The sequence below is a fragment of the Lactuca virosa genome, chromosome 4, assembly GCF_052849685.1.
Source record: "Lactuca virosa cultivar CGN04683 chromosome 4, Lactuca_virosa_CGN04683_v6, whole genome shotgun sequence".
Taxonomy (NCBI): Eukaryota; Viridiplantae; Streptophyta; class Magnoliopsida; order Asterales; family Asteraceae; genus Lactuca; species Lactuca virosa.
The window spans coordinates 118,278,131-118,299,899 of record NC_136429.1 but is presented as its reverse complement, the minus strand read 5'-3'; the positions used below and the strand labels follow the sequence as shown (position 1 = coordinate 118,299,899).

Genomic DNA, 21,769 nt, shown 5'->3' with positions numbered 1-21,769 from the left:
TCGAAACGAAGCATTTTCTACGAACTCGAGTATTGGTCTTCTCTATAGTTGAAACACAACATAGATCTCATGCATGTCCAGAAAAATGTGGATGAGAGTTTGTTAGGTACTCTTCTAATGAACGATAAAAGCAAAGACACATCAAATGCACGAGAGGACTTGAGAATTCTAAACATTCGGAGAAATGAATGGTTGCAAAAAAATGGTGACAAGTTTCATAGACCCCAAGCAAGATACTCTTTCACGAAATCTACTCGACAACTCTTTTGTCAATTTATAAAAGAGGTTAAACTGTCGGATGGGTTTGGTTCTAACATCAGTAAGAAAGTGAACGATACCAATACTAACATTATTGGGTTGAAATCGCATGATCACCACATTCTTATGCAACGTTTGATACCGATTGGAGTAAGAGGGTTGTTAGACAAAGATACGTATACACCTATTGTAGACCTTTGTACGTTTTTCAGGCAACTTTGTTCCAGAACATTGAAGGTGGAGGATATGAGGAAAGCAAAAGTAGACATTATTGCAATCTTGTGCAAGTTAGAATTGATTTATCCTCCAACGTTTTTTGACATTATGGTTCATTTAGTTTTGCATTTACCTGATGAAGCGATTGCCGGAGGCCCGGTTAGTATGAGATGGATGTATCCCTTCGAAAGGTATATGAAAAGACTAAAAAACTATGTCAGAAACAAGGCGAAGCCGGAAGGTTGTATAGTTGAGGGTTATGTTGCTGAAGAAGCTTTATCATTTTGTTCGATGTACCTTCAAGATGTAAAGAATCGTCCGGAAAGAAATGAAGATGTTGTCATTGAAAAAACAAAGTTTTGGATGTTTGAGTCTAAATTTCGACCGGCCAGTACAACTCAAATCAAAACTCTTAATTTAACGGAAATGCATAACATGGAATGGTTTGTATTGAATAGCTGTGAAGAAGTCAGACAGTATATCAAGTAATTAATCTTATCTCTAACTTTCATCCTTAATTTTTTTTATCTTTTTAAATCTATATCTTTTGGTCATCAACATAGGAAATTCAAATCTGAGCATCCCCAAATTGATGAAAAGAGAGAATTTCGTAATTGGTTTCGTGAAAAGATAATATAAATTAATAAACAAATTTGTTTCATTGATCTAACGAATACATAATACATATTAATTTATAATTTCTAGGTTCATCAAATGAAAATAGAAAACTCTCCAGAATTCCACAAAGAGTTGTCGGCTCTTGCAATGGGTCCGCAAATGAATGCTTATTCTTACACCGCATGCATAGTCAACGGTGTTAGGTTTATGGTACTTAGTCGTGACACACAACGTACAACACAAAACTCTGGGGTTTTAGCGGTGGGTGAGAAAGGCGAGAAATATTATGGCCAGTGAGAAGAGATTATAGAGTTGAGGTATACACATGATTATTCAACTGTACTATTTCGTTGCAAGTGGTTTGATACTCGAACATGAGTTATTTCTAGTGATAATTTCACCAGTATCGACACACGACGCGAAGCATACAAAGATGATCAACTCATATATGCTTCACAAGTCAAATAAGTGTTCTACATCAGAGAGCCAAACAATAACCATCGGTGTGTTGTCGAGCATGTTAATCATCGAAGTATTTGGGATCTACCATCGAACAATGACCTTGTTCAAAATGTTGACAATGTCTCACACGAAAATGTAGACAATGTCGATGTACTTCAAAATATCTCTTCATCCGATGCTCCACTTTTTATCGATTTCAGCATGTACTTTCAAAACATTCCTAGAGTCATTGTTGATGTAGAAATTGCAACTGAAGTTCCTCCGCCAACTGGTAGAGTCAATGATGTTTCTGATTGCGAGACTGATTACGATGAGACCGATTCTGATTATGATACCGAAGAAGACACTGAAGGATATGAGGAAGATTCAGATTAGAATAGTTGTTATGTAATGTGTATTTGTAATATGTGTTTGTAATATGTGTTTGTAATATGAACTTTATTTGGATTTCTAGTTTAAATAGAAATGTGTATTCCTATGTAAATGTTTATTTTTATGTAATGTGTATCTGTAATAATAATTGTATTTGTATATCTTATAGTTTTTCAGGAAATGATGAGCATATGGATTTTGTTTATGTATACCATGGCTGCTGTCATGGGTCGTGGACATGGGGGAGACGGAGCTGAGGACCCACCTATCCCAGGTGGTAGAGGTGCTGGTCAGCATGAGCAAGACGGTAAATCTTATTATGAATTTTTATTTAATATTTTTGTTCAATTATTATAAATTAAATATCGTTTCTAATAATTTTTAATTATATTTGTAGTTGAGGAACGTGCCCGAAGGAAAGTTCGAGGCAAAGCAAAAAACATAAAACTTGAAAAAGCAATCTTACGGAACCAGGGGAAACCAATTAGCTTGCAATATGATAGGGATATCACATTTGATCCCGTAGGAGAGCCGAAAGACATGTTTTCCCGAGAAGTTGGAAAAACAATGTGGCAGATGGTCCCGTTTGACAAATGGACTTGGAAAAAAGTTTCCCCTTCAATACAGGACACCGTATTACAACATTTAGCGGTAATTATTTATTTAAATATATTTTATATGGTTAACTATAATTGTTTTTTACTTGGTTAACTTATTTTTTTTTTGTAGACAAAGTTTGATTTGGATCAGATGTACCAGGATGTACAAGCTAATCTGTTGACAGAGAGTTTTCAAGCAGCTTTGTTAAAAGTTTATCGAGAACGTAAAGCTGACGCAAAAGAATATTTTAAGTCAGTTGGAGGGTATGATGATATCCCGGGAGCATTAGCCAATCCTCCGGAGGGTATGCTAGTTGATAACTGGGCGAAGGCAGTTGAGTATTTTCAAACGGACGAACACAAAATTGCTTCAGAAAGGAACAAAAAAATCCGTGAAATGCAAACAAATGTGAATCGTGGGGGGTCGAGCTCGTATAGCAGTACTTGCTATAAGAAGGTAACGTACGATACATGTAATTATTTATTTAAAATATAATCTAATTTTTAAATTTAAACAGAACCTGAAGAGAGTGGAAACGTTTCGCAAAGCTCATACCGATAAGAATGGTATATTTGTTACTGCTGAGGCGGAACAACAGTATGTAAGTATTTAATTATAATTTTATCATATAATTAAATGTTTATTTATACTTAATTGTTACTCACTTTTGGGAGTTACAGAATCGGTTAGTTGAAGAGCTGTTAGAACAAACTCAAGGTGAAAGTCAGTTAACTCCCGCTCAAGAAAGAGCTGCGTTTGAGAAAGTATTAGGAGAGCGACGTGGCCATATTAGAGGCATTGGCCGTAAACCTTCTGCTCTCCAGCCGATTCCACAGCCTTCGCAACCATCACCACAACCATCACAACCATCACAGGTAAAACAATCTACTTTGGTTTTGTGGTGATTATTTGCTAAAAAGTTTTGTAATTAAGTTTTTGTCCCAAGTGCAAAAAATAACAACGTACTTTGGTTTTTTGTCGTAATTTAAAAATAGCAATCTACTTTAGCATCGTAAAATGCATGTTGAATTGGTAATTTTGGTTTTGAGGTGATTATTTGCTAAAAAGTTTGGTAATTTGGTTTTTATCCCAAGTGCAAGAAATAGCAATGTACTTTGGTTTTCTATCTTAGTTTTAAAATAGCAATCTACTTTAGCATCGTAAAATGCATGTTGAATTGGTAATTTTGGTTTTGTGGTGATTATTTGCTAAAAAGTTTGGTAATTTGGTTTTTGTCCCAAGTGCAAGAAATAGCAATGTACTTTGGTTTTCTATCTTAGTTTTAAAATAGCAATCTACTTTAGCATCGTAAAATGCATGTTGAATTGGTAATTTTGGTTTTGTGGTGATTATTTGCTAAAAAGTTTGGTAATTTGGTTTTTGTCCCAAGTGCAAGAAATAGCAATGTACTTTGGTTTTCTATCTTAGTTTTAAAATAGCAATCTACTTTAGCATCGTAAAATGCATGTTGAATTGGTAATTTTGGTTTTGTGGTGATTATTTGCTAAAAAGTTTGGTAATTTGGTTTTTGTCCCAAGTGCAAGAAATAGCAATGTACTTTGGTTTTCTATCTTAGTTTTAAAATAGCAATCTACTTTAGCATCGTAAAATGCATGTTGAATTGGTAATTTTGGTTTTGTGGTGATTATTTGCTAAAAATTTTGGTAATTGGGTTTTTGTCCCAAGTGCAAGAAATAGCAATGTACTTTGGTTTTCTATCTAAGTTTTAAAATAGCAATGTATTTTGATAATTTTTGTTTATGTTTGACAATCTAACTTATAAGTTTATATATATATATATATATATATATATATATATATATATATATATATATATATTGTTATTAATTATGTAGTTGGAAAATCTTCGAGCAATGCTCAGCGACCCGGCATGTAGGGATGAGCTTTATTCGTTTTTTCAATCCCACAATAATCAAGAAAACAATGGGAACGAAGATGATGGTATGTAAGGATGTGTTTTATTTGCATATGTTGTCATGCTTTGCTACTTGGTAGATTGTAAAACTTTGGTTGTTTTGCTACTCGGATATTATGACTTTTGATATTTAATTGTAATCGGATGTTTGTTTGTAATTTGCATTGACACTATTATGTTTGATATTTAATCGGATGTTTGTTAATATTTAATTTGTAATTAGCGTCGACACTATTATTTTTGATATTTAATCGAATATTGTTATTACCGGCGACATTATCACCGCCAACCAAAATCATTAATTAAAAAAAAATTAAAAAAATGAAAACTGTTATTACCGGCGACACTTTTACCGGCGACACGCTTATTAGCGGCGACTCAACTCATTGGCGGCAACATGGTCAATAGCGGCGACTTTTCTCATTAGCGGCGACAAAGTGATCAATAGCGACGAATCAGTAGCGGCGACTCAGTACCGGCGACGCGTCGCCGCTATTAGTATTACCGGCGACTTTTTGGACTTTTACCGGCGACTTTTGTCGCCGGTAATGGCCTTTTCCTTGTAGTGACAACATTGAAAACTTCTGGCCCCCGCGTAGCGGGGTAACCTTTCTAGTTGTTATCAATATATTAGTACTATAATATTTAAATGTATTAAATAATGTTAATATAATATAAAAATAATAAAATTTAATAAAAACAGGGGGTATATGAATAGCCTCTGCCTGTGAGTAATTTATGAGTATCGCCTACATAGACCTTGGAACAGCATCGCCGCTTGGAAGCAAACATTTAATTTATTTTAAATTTTGGTTGCAATGGAGAAAATGGGAGACGATGCACCGCCCATCGGCATTGATCTCGGAACAACCTATTCATGTGTCGCCGTTTGGAAGCACGATCGCATCGAAATTATTCCCAATAATCAAGGTAATCGAACGACACCGTCTTGTGTTGCTTTCGTTGATGCAGCGCGTCTCATTGGCGATGGCGCCAAGAACCAAGCGGCCATAAACCCTGCCAACACCATATTTGGTAAGCTTCTCTTTCTTTTTCTAGGGTTTATTGAGTGCTGTTATATTACTATGATTAAGAGCAAGGAAAAAAATACATATTTTAAGAAACATATGAATCGTCAAAACCGGAGTCTGATACATTTAAGTCCACTGAAGTCTGAAGTCTTTGATCCTATTTATAAACTAAAATTTAAAAGCAACGCCACCCGATGGTTCGATTTTAAAGTTCTAGGGTTTTTTGGTTCAATGTCTCTGGAAGAGTTTGAACTTTGAAGAAGAACCATTTGAACAAGCAACTAATTAAATACACGGCTGCCTTTTTCTGTGGAAATGGTGGAAAGTCTCGATTACACTTTTTACTTTTAAGCAAAAGCAACGTGAAAACATGATGAATGAAGATCCAGAAGTTGTTTTAGCCAAGACTGAGCTTCCCTTTCAGTCCAACTTGTACAGCTCCTCATATAGCATTTCAACAAAATTTACTTTTGAATTAAAATCGTTACTGATATAGCTAATTTTTACAATTTTGCTATTGGCTTAATTAATTAAATATACATGCATGTCGAACTTCAGATGCTAAGAGGTTGATCGGAAGGAGGTTCAGTGATTCCAAAGTGCAGGATGACATGAAATTATGGCCTTTTAAGGTCATAGAAGGTCCTGCCGACACACCAAAGATTTCTGTCTCCTACAAAGGTGAAACAAAGGAATTTTTAGCTGAAGAAATATCATCAATGGTTCTTAGGAAGATGAAAGAAACCGCTGAAGCATACATTGGAAAACCCGTGAAAAACGCTGTCATTACTGTTCCAGCTTACTTCAACGAATCACAACGTCATGCAACAAAGGATGCTGGTGCTATTGCCGGACTCAACATCATTAGCATGATCAACGAGCCTACTTCAGCTGCAATTGCTTATGGTCTAGACATCAATAAGTCTTTGATCAAAACAAAAAAGAAAAAGAAAAATGTGCTCGTCTTCGACTTGGGTGGTGGCACTTTTGATGTCTCTATATTGACAATTGTGGAAGGAGCTCATATCATTAAGGTGAAAGCCGTTTCTGGTGACACCCATTTGGGAGGCGAGGATTTTGATAATCGCATGGTGGATCACTGTGTTCAGGAATTCAAAAGGAAATGGGAAAAAGACTTGAAGCCTAATAAAAAAGCAGTGGGGAGACTAAGATGTGCTTGTGAGAAAGCAAAAAGGATTCTCTCATGCGATACTCAGACTTCGATCGAACTAGATTGCTTGCATGAGGGGATTGATTTCTGTATGAAGTTTAGTCGGGCTAAATTTGAAGAGCTCAACATGGGTTATTTTGATCGCTGCATGGAGACTGTAGAGGCATGTTTACGTGATACAAAGATGAAGAAATCAAGTGTACACGAGGTGATTCTTGTTGGTGGGTCAACCAGAATACCAAAGATCCAGTTAATGTTGCAGAAACTATTCTACGGGAAGGAGTTATGCAAGAGCCTAAACCCGGATGAGGCTGTCGCATATGGTGCGGCGGTTATGGCTGCAAAGTTAAACCCTAACAGTGATAAAATTAGGTTTGGAGATTTGGTGTTATTGGATGTCACTCCCTTGTCCCTTGGTATACAATTAATGGGAGAAATATTTGACGTGGTGATCCCACGTAACACTACAATACCTAGGAAAAAATCTAGAATTTATCGAACAGCCTTTGAAAACCAAACTTCCGTTGGTATCAGGGTCTATCAAGGTGAAAGAGCCAGATCTACAGATAACCATTTGTTGGGGATGTTCACAGTTTCTGGAATACCACCGGTTCGAAAAAGACAGCAACAAGTCAAGGTGTGCTTTGAAATTGATGCCAATGGTATCCTCACAGTCGCAACCAAGATATTAGCAACTGGTCAGAAGAATAAACTCACGATTACCAATGAAAATGGTAGACTCTGTAAGGAAGAGATTGAAAAGATGGTAAAAGATGCTGACAAGTATAAACACGAGGACCGAGAATTCAAGAAGAAAGCTGATGCACTCAATGCTTTACATAAACAACTCAAATATATATCTAGATGAAGCTGAAGTAAAACGGAGCATGAGATTGCTGACAAGACCAATTGGATCTTCTAAGGTGGTCTTCCTTTTCATAAGTTTGTGTTAAACGGTAACGTGCAACTTCTCAAAACCGAACCAATCCAAAAGTTAAACCAAGAACCATTTTGAATGAACACATGAATTTTGGAATGTTATTTTTTGCTTATGCAAGGCATGTGATTTGGGTGCATTATCGTTTTTTATGTTAAATGGCTACAATACCCCACGGACTTCACCAAAAAGAGCCTTAATATTTTCTTATTTACCCCAACATTAAAAAGGTTTTGGGATTGAATCCAAGATCAAGTTTGAATCCAAATTAAACTCATCAATCATAGAATAGCCCAGTAGCATACTAAAAGTCCTTTGCACAAACATGTTTAGGCACCACCCTTTTATAACACTACAAGAAATCTTGGTATTACCGGTGACCCCTTTAGCGGCGACACTGGCAATAGCGGCGACATGTAATTGACGCGTTACATGTCGCCGCTATTGCCCAGTGTCGCCGCTATAGGGTCGCAGTAATGCTCGCAAACGGCGATCCGCGTCAAATTACCCCCATCCATCCGATTTGTTGCCGCTAGTGCCCAATTATCGCCGCTAATGCCCTTGCGTCGCCGCTATTTCCTGTCGCCGCTAATGCCCCTTACAGATAACCCCTTCCAGTTTCCTTTTGGGTGACATTTTTTTCTGTTCTCTCCTTTCCTTTTCTCGTTTCTGTTGCTGCTTCTCATTTTCATCACTTGGACGAGTCGACTAAGTGGAGGACGAAGGTAAAAGCCGGTGCTAGCCCCTCCTGCCGCCACAAGACCGCCACACCTTCCCCCAAAACCTCCAAAACCGGCGACCCTTGAGCTTAATTTCGAAATTGCCCACATTTAAGGTCAAATTCCTCCTATTTTCTATTATTTTTCTGTTTTGGTGTTATGTTTGATGAAAAATTGTTAGTAATTTTGAGATAAGAAGTGTTTGTGCATTTTATTGGATTGTATGCATTTTGTAATTTTTGTTTATACCACCTGTGCTGCTGCTTCCTTCTTCGTAAGTTCACTCCACCCATCCCCTTTTAATCTCTTGATTTGTTCGTAGATCACGGATAAACACAAGACCATTCGTATTTTGTTTTCCTGCTTCTTATTTACGCATGAACGACGAGGAGGAATCAGGAGGTATCATACCTCCTGATTTAACCAAGCTCCATTACTAAATATATATGATCAGCCCCTCAACCTCTGATTTGTACGGTTTTGGTCTCTTGCTCTAAATAATAATTAAAAATCTAGTCGTAAACAAAGAAACTTCAATTAAAATCTTCAAAGTTTACCCTATTATGGAAAAATCCTTTCAGTTGAATCCAAAGTTTTAATGTAAAATTTCATAAATTTATTTATATTTTTTTTATAATATTGATTTATTTTAGATTAAGTAAGCCTTAGACTAATTAATTTTTTAGAAATTATTAATTATATTTTTACTTAAATAAATTTCGGATTAAATTAAATTGTTAGTAATTTTCAATTTTGTTGAGTGATTATGTTTGTATATTTTGAGATAAAAAGTGTTTGTGCATTTTGTTGGATTGTATGCATTTTGTTGGAATATTGTATGCTTTTTCAGATTTGTGGGAAGTTTTTATGCATTTTGTGTATGTTTTTGTAATATTTGTTTATACCACATTGGCTTAAAAATGAAATTTGGCATGAAATTGAAATTGGATATATATACACATTTGTTTGATTTTGTTTAATTAGAAAATCAAATTAATTTACCTTTAGAATCAAATTAAGTTACCTTTATAAAATCAAATTAAATCAATTATAAAACTAACTTAATAGTAACATACTTTTAGTGACTTAATGTTGGTCATTACAACTTTAGCTTAATTAGGTTATTAATAGCAACGTACTTCTACTAATTTTAATGTAATTATAGAATCAAATTAAATTAATTTTAAAAAATCAATAAAAAAATAATAAATTAATTGTAAAATCAAATTAAAGTAGTTTTAAAATCAAGTTAATGTTAATATTAAAATAAAATAAAATTAGTTTAAAAAATTAAACTAAATTAATAGCAACATACTTTCTCTTTGCTCCTAGGGTATATATATATATATATATATATATATATATATATATATATATATATATATATATATATATATACCCTAGGAGCAAAGAGAAAGTATGTTGCTATTAATTTAGTTTAATTTTTTAAACTAATTTTATTTTATTTTAATATTAACATTAACTTGATGCAACTAAAACATAATTTAGTATTTATGGTTTACTCTACGGGGAAAAAATCAAGTAGAGTATTCATAAAGTTGATGATTCAAAAAGTATCCCAACATGGGAACACATGAACAAATAATCAGAAATGGATAAAGTATTCAAAAAGTATATATATATATATATATATATATATATATATATATATACTTTTTGAATACTTTATCCATTTCTGATTATTTGTTCATGTGTTCCCATGTTGGGATACTTTTTGAATCATCAACTTTATGAATACTCTACTTGATTTTTTTTCCCGTAGAGTAAACCATAAACACTAAATTATGTTTCAGTTGCATCAAGTTAATGTCACTCGCCTTCGAGATGTCACTCGCCTTGAAAGAAACGAAGAAGTTGTCATTGAAAAAACAACGTTTTGGATGTTTGAGTCCAAGTGTCGACCGACGAGCGCAACGCAAATCAAACATCTTGATATAAGGGAGAAACGTAATATAGAATGGTTTATATTGAATAGTTGTCAAGAAGTCAGACAATACATCGAGTAAGTGTTCTTACTTTTAATTATCTTTCATTATTTATTGTCACTTTTTTCCATTCATCAATTATATATATATATATATATATATATATATATATATATATATATATATATATATATAGAAAATTCAAATCTGAACATCCTGAAAGTGACGAAAAGACCGAATTTCCCAACTGATTTCTTGAAAAGGTAATAATAATTAACAAACAAATATCTTTGATAAATATAACGAATCAAGAATACATAACACAACAACATACGTTTAATAGGTTTATCAGATGGAAAAAGAAAACTCTCCAGAATTCCACAAAGAGTTGTCAGCCCTTTCAATGGGTTCACAAATGGATGTTTATACTTACACCGCGTGCATAGTCAACGGTGTTAGGTTTATGGTACTTAGTCGTGATGCACAACGCAAAACACAAAACTCTGGGGTTCTAGCGGTTGGTGAGAATGGAGAGAAATATTATGGCCAGTTAGAAGAGATTATGGAGGTGCAATATCCATATGATTATTCGACTGTAATATTTTCGGTGCAAGTGGTTCGATACGGGAGATATTCCTGATGATAATTTCATAAGTCTCGACACAGAAAAAGAAGCGTACCAAGATGATCAACTCATATATGCTTCGCAAGCCAAACAAGTGTTCTACATTTGCAAGCCTGTTAATCATCGAAGAAACCAAAACAACAACCCTCGTTGTGTCGTCGAGCATGTTAATCATCGAAATATTTAGGATATACCATCCGACAATGCTCGTGTCCAAAATGCTTACAGTGACTCTGTCCAAGATGTCGACAATGTGGAGGCCGAAAATGTTGACGTAGTTCAAAACAACTCTTCATCTGGAGCTAGACGTTTTATCAACTTCTCACAATACTTTCAAAACAATGTTGATATAGCTCAAAACAATGTTGATTATGACGATGAAGACGAGACTGAAGTACCTCCACCAACGGATAGAATCGATAATGTTTCCGATGAAGATACTGATTATGATGATGATGATTCTGATTATGATATTGATGAAGAAGACATTGAAGTATATTGTAACACCGGATTCCTGATATGTATTTTATTTAAGAATTGTATGTATTTTCTCTGGGACTCGACGAGTTGATGGCCCAACTCGTCGAGTAGAGATGGGATCCGCGGGAAGTTTAATTGTCCTACTCGACGAGTCGGAGACTGACTCGGCGAGTAGGAGCTGTTTGGACAAAACACTAAATCTGAGGGACGACACCCTATTCAAATGTCTTAATGCAGCCTCCATTGTCCCTTATGCTCCCAGAACACCTCATACCGAAAGCCTAATTGTTTTGTGAGATCTAAGGCCCTTTTTGGTGATTTTTGATGGTTTGTAATCACAAGAAAGAAGGAAAAGCTTGAGGAGCCAAGAGGAAACCAAAAGATTTCGAGTTTGTGCAGCATCTTCAGTTCCTTAGAGGTAAAAAGCTAATACCTTGCTCTTTCATGTTCTAGATCCCTTTTTGGAGTGAATTAGGGCCTTTAGGAACCATTTTTGGTGACTATCATGAGTGCAAGCATGGTTGGGGGCTAGGACTCCAGATCCAATGTCCTTAAGGGACTACATGGCGTAAAGTGACCAATTTTGTAGTCATAGAGAGCCACATACACCTTTAGACCTCATTTTGGGTCCATTAAGCTTATACTCCCATGCATGCACGTAAAGTTTGTAACTTTACGTGCTAGATCGATCTTAGAAGCCCAGATCTATCTTTTGGATGAGTGTTGTACATCAGAAATCGAGAAAATAAGACTTGTACAACATCAACTCGACGAGTGTTCTTGGAACTCGGCGAGTCCGAGGCTTGTGTCCCCATTCTGTTATGGGTCCAAAGGAACCCAGTTGAGTGTTAGCAGAAGATTAGAAAAGTCCCAAGGAGTGTTGTGACATTTTGAGAAAGAGCCATGATCTAGAAATCATAGGACTCGGCGAGTGTATGAACATACTCGGCGAGTCCAAGGCAATCCCAACTTTTGAAGATGAACTCGACGAGTTGTTCATACAACTCGGCGAGTCACAGACTGGACATGTTCATAGGATGAAGGTGAACTCGATGAGTTGTTCATACAACTCGGCGAGTCGGATGAAGGTTCATTCGATGGTATTATATAAGGAGAACTCGTCGAGTCATTGCTAAACTTGACGAGTAGAGTCGAGAAGGGGTCAAAAGATAGGAAAGGGACTCGACGAGTTGGCGGCCCAACTCGGCGAGTCAGGTCAACTGGAAGTTGACTTTGACCAAGGCTTTGACTTTGACCAGGGGTGAATTAGTCACTTTACCCAAAGATTAGTTAGTAGTGTTTGACTAAGTGTCTTTATGGGAATTGTAGTCGGGGAGTTGTCGGAGCAGCAGTCAGACATTTCCCGATCATCATTTCAGCAGTCAGCCTTACGAGGTGAGTTACCTTCCAATAGCGGTGGGTGTACGGCCACAATGTTGGCCCACCAGTAGGAGTTGAATGTTGGATGATTGTATTTGTGATATCATCTAGGTTGCTTTTACCTGATATGTTATATGCTGGCATGATATGTTATATGTGATAGTAGTAGAGTTCGGTTATTAGGACCGAAGAGTAGGTCAAGCACACCAGATACGCCTGACAGTGTGTGATGATATGTTTATATGCTGGCATGATATGATATATGTGATAGCGGTAGTAGGAGGGTAATAGTCCCCAAGTTCGGTTGTTAGGACCGAAGGGTAGGTCAGGCACCCCAGATATGTCTGACAGTAGGTTATGCTAGGATATATATGTGATAGTAGTAGTAGGGTTGGAATAGTCCCCGAGGTTCGGTTGTTAGGACCGAAGGGTAAGTCAGCACCCCAGAATGACTCGACACGGGTAGGTCAGCACCCCATAATGGCTTGACACGGGTAGGTCGGCACCCCATAATGGCTTGACACGGGTAGGTCGGCACCCCAGAATGGCCGTACCGGGTAGGTTAGGCACCCCAGAATTGTCGGCAGTATGTATGCTATGTGATTGTATGGTATGTGGTACGATGGGGGAACTCACTAAGCTTCGTGCTTATAGTTTTCAGTTTTGTTTCAGGTACCTCTTCAGCGAAGGGGAAGGAGCCGGCGCGGTAGCTGCACATCATACACACATCGGATTCCGCATTATGAGATTTCTTGGGATTGTACTCTAACATTGTCACTACTTTTATGATATGATTTTCAGACATGAGATTATGGTTTTTACGAAATGATATGACTTCATGATATTTTCTTATGAATGTTTTTCTATGTTGTTATATCAAAATCGAAATTTTTGGACTTGAAAATTGGGATGTTACATGTTGGTGTCAGAGCCCTGGTTTGAGGGATTCGGACACACCCTCGGGAGTGTCTGGACTCAAACCGAGGGATTAAAAGATTTTTACAAAGAAAAATGGTTTCTAAAATCTAAGTTAAAGAGTTTTGAGAAAGAACAAGGTGTGTGATGTGCGCGACCGGCCGAGCTCAAGTAAGTACCCCAAAATACCCATGCAAGTTATGTTATGATATGCTTATTAGAACTGCATGCTAGATTAGGACTAAGGATCTAGGAGGATGCCTTATGTGCCTGTTATATGTGTATGAGCCTTATGAATTGCATGCTAGTATAGATTCTTGAGTAGAGGATGGAGTAGTATGATTGGATTATGTGGTAGGTTTCCCTTCGTCTGAATGTTACTTGCTTTGTGCTTTGTGGGACTCTGAGTGATAGGAGTTAGCCATTAGGTGAATAAGTTAAGTCACATGTGATCAGGGTTGAATAATCTCAGAGTGTTGGATTTGGCCCTATTGCGCAGCTCTTGTTTGAGTCTAACCGTTGTAGGGACGAGTCCTTTACTCGAAGGATTATCTGAGCCTCGTCACATGTGATGGTATTCAGGTAGTGGCTAATTGGCATCATGAGGATACCTTCAGTAGCTGAGTACTGAGTTTGGGTCGGTGATTATCCTAGGGCAAGCCTAGGAAGAGAGTGGCAGAGATCAGTAGCAGTAGAAGGGACTTGGTGGACTCAAGGCAGTTCTTGAGGAAAATACGGATAGATGTGGAAGGTAGTATGGGCCCGTACTACCGAAAGCAGAGGATCCGTACTTGAATCGAGCAAGGCTGGGACAAGACCAGGAAACTTGTGGTAGATGTGATCCCTCTAGTGATATCAGTATTTCTGATGGTTATCATTATGTGTTTTCAGAATGGTGGTACTACGCTCTAGGCCAGCAGTTAGCAGTTCAGGAGAGGGATCGGGTTCGGGTTCGGGTTCATGTTCCAAGCCAGTGGATGAGAGGCTACGCGATTTCATCGCGTCAGAGATCACTAGAGGCATCCTTGATGCGACCCTGGTTATCTTTGGGTCGGTCAAGGAAGGGATAGTTGAGTTGATGGAGGATCGTCTCAGGGCATTCAGGAGTGACATGGCGACCAGCCAGTCAGGATCACGTACACTGTCCTTTAAGAACTTCAGGGGCAGTGGTGCGTCGGATTTCCATGGGGCGAAGGACCCCATTGCTGTCAGGCGATGGATTGCAGACATCGAGTCTGCACAGTTGACTAGCTTCTGCCCCGAGGGGTCGAGTGTACGATATGCGGTGGGATGCTTGAGGGACAGGGCCAGGGATTGGTGGGAGTCGGTTGGTGACTCTCTGGGAGCCTCAGCTATTGAGGCTATGACATGGCCGGATTTTGTGACCCGGTTCAGGGCTGAGTTCGCACTCGCTGTGGAGCTCCAGCAATTGGCCCAGGAGTTCCTGGATATAAGGCAGACGACCGAGACAGTGGCGGAGATCACCGCCAAGTTCCGAGAGAGGGCTTTATTGGTGCCCCAGTATACGGGAGATGAGGATATGAGGAGGACCCGCTATCACGACATGCTGCGAGCCGATATTCGGGAGCATGTCAGTTTTTCAGCTTGTCCTACCCTGGACTCCATGATTGTCAGGGCAAGGGAGAGAGAGATTTATTTGGAGCATATCCGTAAGAGGAAGGTAGAGGAGGGACAAATGACTGGGGCTTCGAGGAAGAAGCCCAGGGGATCAGACACTTGTTGGATTAGTGTCTAAGGCTATAACTATATTTGGTAAGTACTTGACCCGGTTATGCATGGTCCTTTTGGGTTGCCTTCACCATAGCAACTTGACAGGATGATTTGTTAAGAGAGAAGAGATATTATTGTTAATATATTATGAGAATAATATATTAAAGAAATAATAATGTTATTTGATTAATATAAGTCATATATTAATTGAGAATTAATTTGGTGACTTAAAGAGGTTAATTGAATAAAAGGGCATAAACTGTCAAATGTGTGATAGTTGTATTTTGGGCTATGTATCCTTATGGATATTGGGGTGGACGAAATTTAGGGTTTGGGAACCTTAAATTCGTCCAAGCCTTGTATCTAGAAGGATCTTGGATTGCTTAGGGCCTAAGTCATTCAATTAGGGTTAAAGGAGAAACCCTAATAGCTCATAGTATAAATAGAACCCTTGGGGTGGAGAAATCGACACTCTTGCAAGCCAAGGAACCCTAGGGCCGATTTCTATCCCTTCTCCCTCTCTCTCAAGATCATCTTCTTGCTAGTTGGTGTTTGTAAGCCATTAGAGGAGTGACAATTGTGACTCTAAGCTCCAAGAAGAAGAAGTATCAAGCAAGTAATTCAAGGTATTCTTTCAGATCTGATTTCATATGATTAGATTCAATATATTACATTAGATCTAGTATTGCAAGTCTTGGATTCAATGCATGTTCAATTAGAGAAACCTAGATCCAAGCAATTAGGGTTTGCATGTGCACATAGGAAAGTTCTTATGGCTCAAACCCATCAGTGGTATCAGAGCTTTGATTGATTTCTATTGAATTGATGCATTGGTTGATTGCTTGTTGCTTGAAAAAAAATTCGATTTTGTGATTCTGACTGCTGTACTCGGCGAGTTCCACTGTGGACTCGGCGAGTCCATAGAGGTACTCGGCGAGTCCATAGAGGTACTCGGCGAGTTCGAACGTCAGAAGGAGGAAGTTTCGGGATTTCTTGCTGTTTTACTTGAGGATACTTGCCTTAACTGTTTTGGGTCATTAAAATCCGATTTTAATCATATATATGAGTATATTCTTGACCAAATAAAAGATAATTGTCAATTAGTTGAATAATAATTTCCTTATATGATTATAATTGATTATTTGAATTGAATTGGTAAATTGTCTTGCAAGTAATTCTAAATAAGATCAAATTGAGATAATCTAATTAGTTGATTTATATTATTTGCTATTTGATCCTTATGTTTTGAAAAGTTCTAAACTTGTCCTCAAGCTTTGAAATTTTATATTTTATGATTAAATGTTTAATTTGGATAATTTAAATTTCAATCCCTAGAATTTTACAAGTTTAAAATTCAACTCTATACTATTATATTATTACAAGCTTAATATATATATATATGTATAATTTAAAATGCTAGTCTTACCGTTAGTAGGCCTCATTCACGAAGCCAGTCTATAAGGTGGGTATAAGGCTGCTGCCTATAAAATGGCGCTTAATGGGTGTACATTCACACCCACCGCTTGCTTGACTGGTGGAGGGTCGTTAGCCGAACGGGTAGGATAGGGCAAACCTGATTTCATATGATTAGATTCAATATATTACATTAGATCTAGTATTGCAAGTCTTGGATTCAAAGCATGTTCAATTAGAGAAACCTAGATCCAAGCAATTAGGGTTTGCATGTGCACATAGGAAAGTTCTTATGGCTCAAACCTATCAACACTATACCGAAAGGCCAGTCGGGACAGGGTCGCTGCAGGAAATGCGGCAGGCTGCATGAGGGGCTTGTAGGTTGGGATCGTTGGGCTACAACAAATGCGGCAAGACGGGGCACTTCAGCAGGGATTGTACCGCCCCTGCACCCACTATTCAGACATCCGAGTTGCTGTGTTTCCACTGCAACCAGAGGGGCCATAAGAAGGCCAATTTCCCCCAGTTGACAGCAGCAGCGCCAGTGAAGGCGCCAGCTCCAGCGACCCTGCGGATTACGGATGGCCGGTAGGGCAAGACAGAGGCTCCAGTGGTGAGGAGTCGGTCCTTCCAGTTGACTAACGAGGAGGCACGCGCCGCACCCGATGTGGTGACGAGTATGATTCCTTCTCCTTGGTTTTTATTTATATGATGCGTATGATATTGATTTGTTATGTGTATACACGTTTAGGATCGTTCCATGTGAACGGTATCCCAGTTCAGGTGTTGTTCGATTCAGGTGCCACTCGATCCATTGTTTCTCTTGCACTTAGCAAGAGGTTGCCTGAGTCTGCGGGCATGTTGGATTGCCCTTTAGAGGTTGAGATTACCGATGACCGATCGGTACGAGCATCAGCAGTTTTCAGAGATTGTGTTCTGAGGCTATTCGAGGAGCGCTACCTGGTAGACTTGGTTCCCATTCCGTTGCGTGGGAACAAGGTGATTATAGGCATGGATTAGTTGAGCCCTAATGAGGCGGTGATAGACTGCGCGCAGCAGTTAGTGCGAGTCAGGACCCCAAGTGGGGGAGAGTTGGTGATCCACGGCAAGAGGCCACAGCGTGGACCCACATTATGTTCAGCAGTGAAGGCTAGGCGCTACCTACAGCAGTGATGTGTTGGGTATGTCGCCTATGTTATGGATACCCGGGAGGCGGGTAAGGCGACGGTGAGCGATGTTCTGATGGTGCGGGACTACGCAGATGTGTTCCCAGAGGAGCTTCCTGGGATACCTCCGGAGCGGCAGGTGGAGTTCAGGATCGACCTAGTCCCTAGTGCGGCTCCGATAGCCAAGGCACCATATCGGTTGGATCCTACCGAGATGCAAGAGTTGTCTACGCAGCTGCAGGAGCTGCTAGACAAGGGATTCATCAGGCCGAGTAGCTCGCCTTGGGGAGCCCCGATTCTGTTTGTCAAGAAGAAGGACGGGTCGCATCGCATGTGTATAGATTATCGGGAGCTAAACAAGGTAACGGTGAAGAATCATTACCCACTCCCGAGGATAGATGATTTGTTCGACCAGCTTCAGGGAGCATCTTGGTTTTCCAAGATAGACTTGCGATCAGACTACCATCAGATGCGAGTCAGGGATGAGGATGTATAGAAGACTTCTTTTCGGACTCGCTATGGCCACTACGAGTTCATGGTGATGCCCTTCAGGCTCACCTATGCTCCTGACGCGTTCATGGACCTCATGAACCACGTGTGCAGACCGATGCTGGATCGGTATGTGATAGTTTTTATTGATGATATCCTGGTCTACTCCAAGACGCAGGAGCAGCATGAGGAGCATCTGCGAGAGGTTTTGGATACTCTGAGGAGGGAGAGCTTGTACGCCAAGTTCTCCAAGTGTGAGTTCTGGTTGCGCGAGGTGCAGTTTCTTGGGCACTTTGTCAACCAGAACAGTATTCTGGTCGACCCGGCCAAGGTGGAGGCGGTGATGAGATGGGAGGTTTCGAAGTCTCCATCTGAGATTCGGAGTTTCCTGGGATTAGCCGGCTATTATCGGAGATTCATCCAGGATTTCTCCAAGATAGTCGTACCTTTGACTCGACTAACGAAGGAGGCCGTAGTCTTTCATTGGGGGCCTGAGCAGCAGGGAATCTTCGAGACACTGAGACAGAGATTGTGCGAGGCGCCGATCTTAGCCCTGCCAGAAGGCGTGGAGGATTTTGTAGTATACTGCGACGCGTCTATTTCAGGCTTGGGTGCAGTACTGATGCTGAGAGGGCATGTCATCGCCTACGCATCGAGGCAGTTGAAGCCCCACTAGGCGAACTACCCGACGCACGACTTGGAGTTGGGGGCGCTCGTCTTCGCCCTCAAGATTTGGCAACACTATCTCTATGGGGTTCGATGTACCAATTACATGGACCATAAGAGTCTGAGATACCTCATGGATCAGCCGAATCTGAACATGAGGCAGCGTCGTTGGTTAGATGTGGTGAAGGATTATGATTTTGAAATCCTTTACCACTCGGGGAAGGCCAATGTGGTGGCCGACGCGCTTAGCCATAAGGCAGCACCGATCAGAGACATTTGCATGCGGATGACAGTAGTGACTCCACTGTTTGAGCAGATCCGGGAGGCCCAGCAGGAGGCTATGAAGGAGGAACATCGGAAGAGCGAGCGTATAGTGGGTCAGGTTTCCTCCTTCGACTATGATAGCCGAGGGTTATTGACTCTTCACCGTAGGGTGTGGGTCCCCTATCATGGAGGCGTGCGCCAGATATTGATGGAGGTGGCGCACAAATCTAGGTTTTCTATCCATCCCGGAGCGACGAAGATGTATAGAGATCTTCGTCTTGACTATTGGTGAACCTGCATGAAGCGGGATGTAGCATGGTATGTGGAGCAGTGCTTGACCTGCAGGAAGGTCAAGGCCGAGCACCAGAGGCCACACGGCAAGATGCAACCGTTAGATATTTCCATGTGGAAATGGGAAGATATTACCATGGATTTCATCAACAAACTTCCCAGGACCGCGCGGGGAGTGGATTCCATATGGGTCATCGTGGATCGATTGACCAAGAGTGCCCATTTCATACCGATCCAGGAGAGTATATCGGCCGAGAAGCTGGCCGACATCTACATTCGAGAGGTAGTGGCTCGGCATGGAGTGCCAGACTCCGTGATTTCCGACAGAGATGTGCGGTTTTCTTCCAGATATTGGAAGAAATTCCACGACGAGTTGGGTACTCGTCTACACTTCAGCACCGCCTTTCACCCGCAAACGGATGGACAGAGCGAGCGGACCATCCAGACTTTGGAGGATATGATGCGGGCATGTGTGTTAGACTTTGGTGGTATTTGGGATACCTATCTCCCATTAGCTGAGTTCTCCTACAACAACAGCTACCACGCGAGTATCGATCGTCCTCCCTTTGAGATGTTATACGGGAGGAAGTGCAGGACCCCGATATGTTGGGGTGAGGTGGGCCAGAGGGTCATGGGGAGCACCGAAGTGGTGCTCAAGATGACATAGAGGATTCAGCAGGTCAGGAGCAGGCTCCAGACTGCTCAGAGTCGGCAGAAAAGTTATGCCGACAAGCGCCGCTCGGACTTGGAGTTCCAGGTCGGGGATATGGTCCTCCTGAAGGTGTCGCCATGGAAGGGTGTCATCCGATTCAGGAAGCGGGGCAAGCTGGGCCCCAGGTATATTGGACCCTTCAGGGTCATAGCCCGGGTGGGCAAGGTGTCGTATAGGCTGGATCTGCCAGCGGAACTCAGTCAGATCCACAGCACGTTTCACGTCTCCCAGTTACGAAAGTGCCTGGTGGACGACTCGGCGGTGGTACCCATGGAGGACATTCAGGTGGATGACAGCCTAAATTACATTGAGCGGCCTGTGGCGATCCTCGACCGAAAGTCGAAGGATCTGAGGAACAAGAGGTTGGAGCTGGTGAAGGTGCAATGGCAGTACCGCAAGGGATCGGAATGGACTTGGGAGCTGGAGGAAGAGATGAGGGAGCACTACCCCGAGCTTTTTCCAGATTCAGCAGCAGACTTCGAGGACGAAGTCTAAAATAAGTGGGCGAGATTTGTAACACCGGATTCCTGGTATGTATTTTATCTAAGAATTGTATGTATTTTCTCTGGGACTCAACGAGTTGATGGCCCAACTCGTCGAGTAGAGACGGGATCTGTGGGAAGTTTAAGTGTACTCGATGAGTCGGAGACTGACTCGACGAGTCGGAGACTGACTCGACAAAACCCTAAATCTGAGGGATGACGCCCTACTTAAACGTCTTAATGCAGCCTCCATCGTCCCTTATGCTCCCAGAACACCTCATACTGAAACCCTAATCGTTTTGTGAGATCTAAGGCCCTTTTTGGTGATTTTTGGTGGTTTGTAATCACAAGAAAGAAGGAAAAGCATGAGGAGCCAAGAGGAAACCAGAAGATTTCGATTTTGTGCAGCATCTTCAATTCCTTAGAGGTAAAAAGTTGATACCTTGCTCTTTCATGTTCTAGATCCCTTTTTGGAGTGAATTAGGGCTTTTAGGAACCATTTTTGGTGACTATCATGAGTGCAAGCATGGTTGGGGGCTAGGACTCCATATCCAAGGTCCTTAAGGGACTACATGGCGTAAAGTGGCCAATTTTGTAGTCATAGAGAGCCCCAAACACCTTTAGACCTCATTTTGGGTCCATTAAGCTTATACTCCCATGCATGCACGTAAAGTTCGTAACTTTACGTCCTAGATCGATCTTAGAAGCCAAGATCTATCTTTTGGATGAGTGTTGTACATCATAGGACTCGGCGAGTGTATGAACATACTCGGCGAGTCCAAGGCAATCTCCCAACATTTGAAGATGAACTCGACGAGTTGTTCATACAACTCGGCGAGTCACAGACTGGACATGTTCATAGGATGAAGGTGAACTCGACGAGTTGTTC

The 21,769-nt window shown here is 40.4% G+C and overlaps 1 protein-coding gene across 1 annotated transcript; it reads left to right on the top strand.

Annotated features, from left to right (window-relative positions):
* The first annotated feature begins 5,235 nt into the window (after positions 1-5,235).
* Positions 5,236-7,705, top strand: LOC145168437 (heat shock cognate 70 kDa protein-like). The gene is made up of 2 exons (XM_079087246.1): positions 5,236-5,497; positions 6,052-7,705. The coding sequence occupies exons 1-2, from the start codon at positions 5,281-5,283 to the stop codon at positions 7,530-7,532; spliced, it is 1,698 nt and encodes a 565-aa protein (XP_078943372.1). The 5' UTR covers positions 5,236-5,280; the 3' UTR covers positions 7,533-7,705.
* Positions 7,706-21,769: the final 14,064 nt, after the last annotated feature.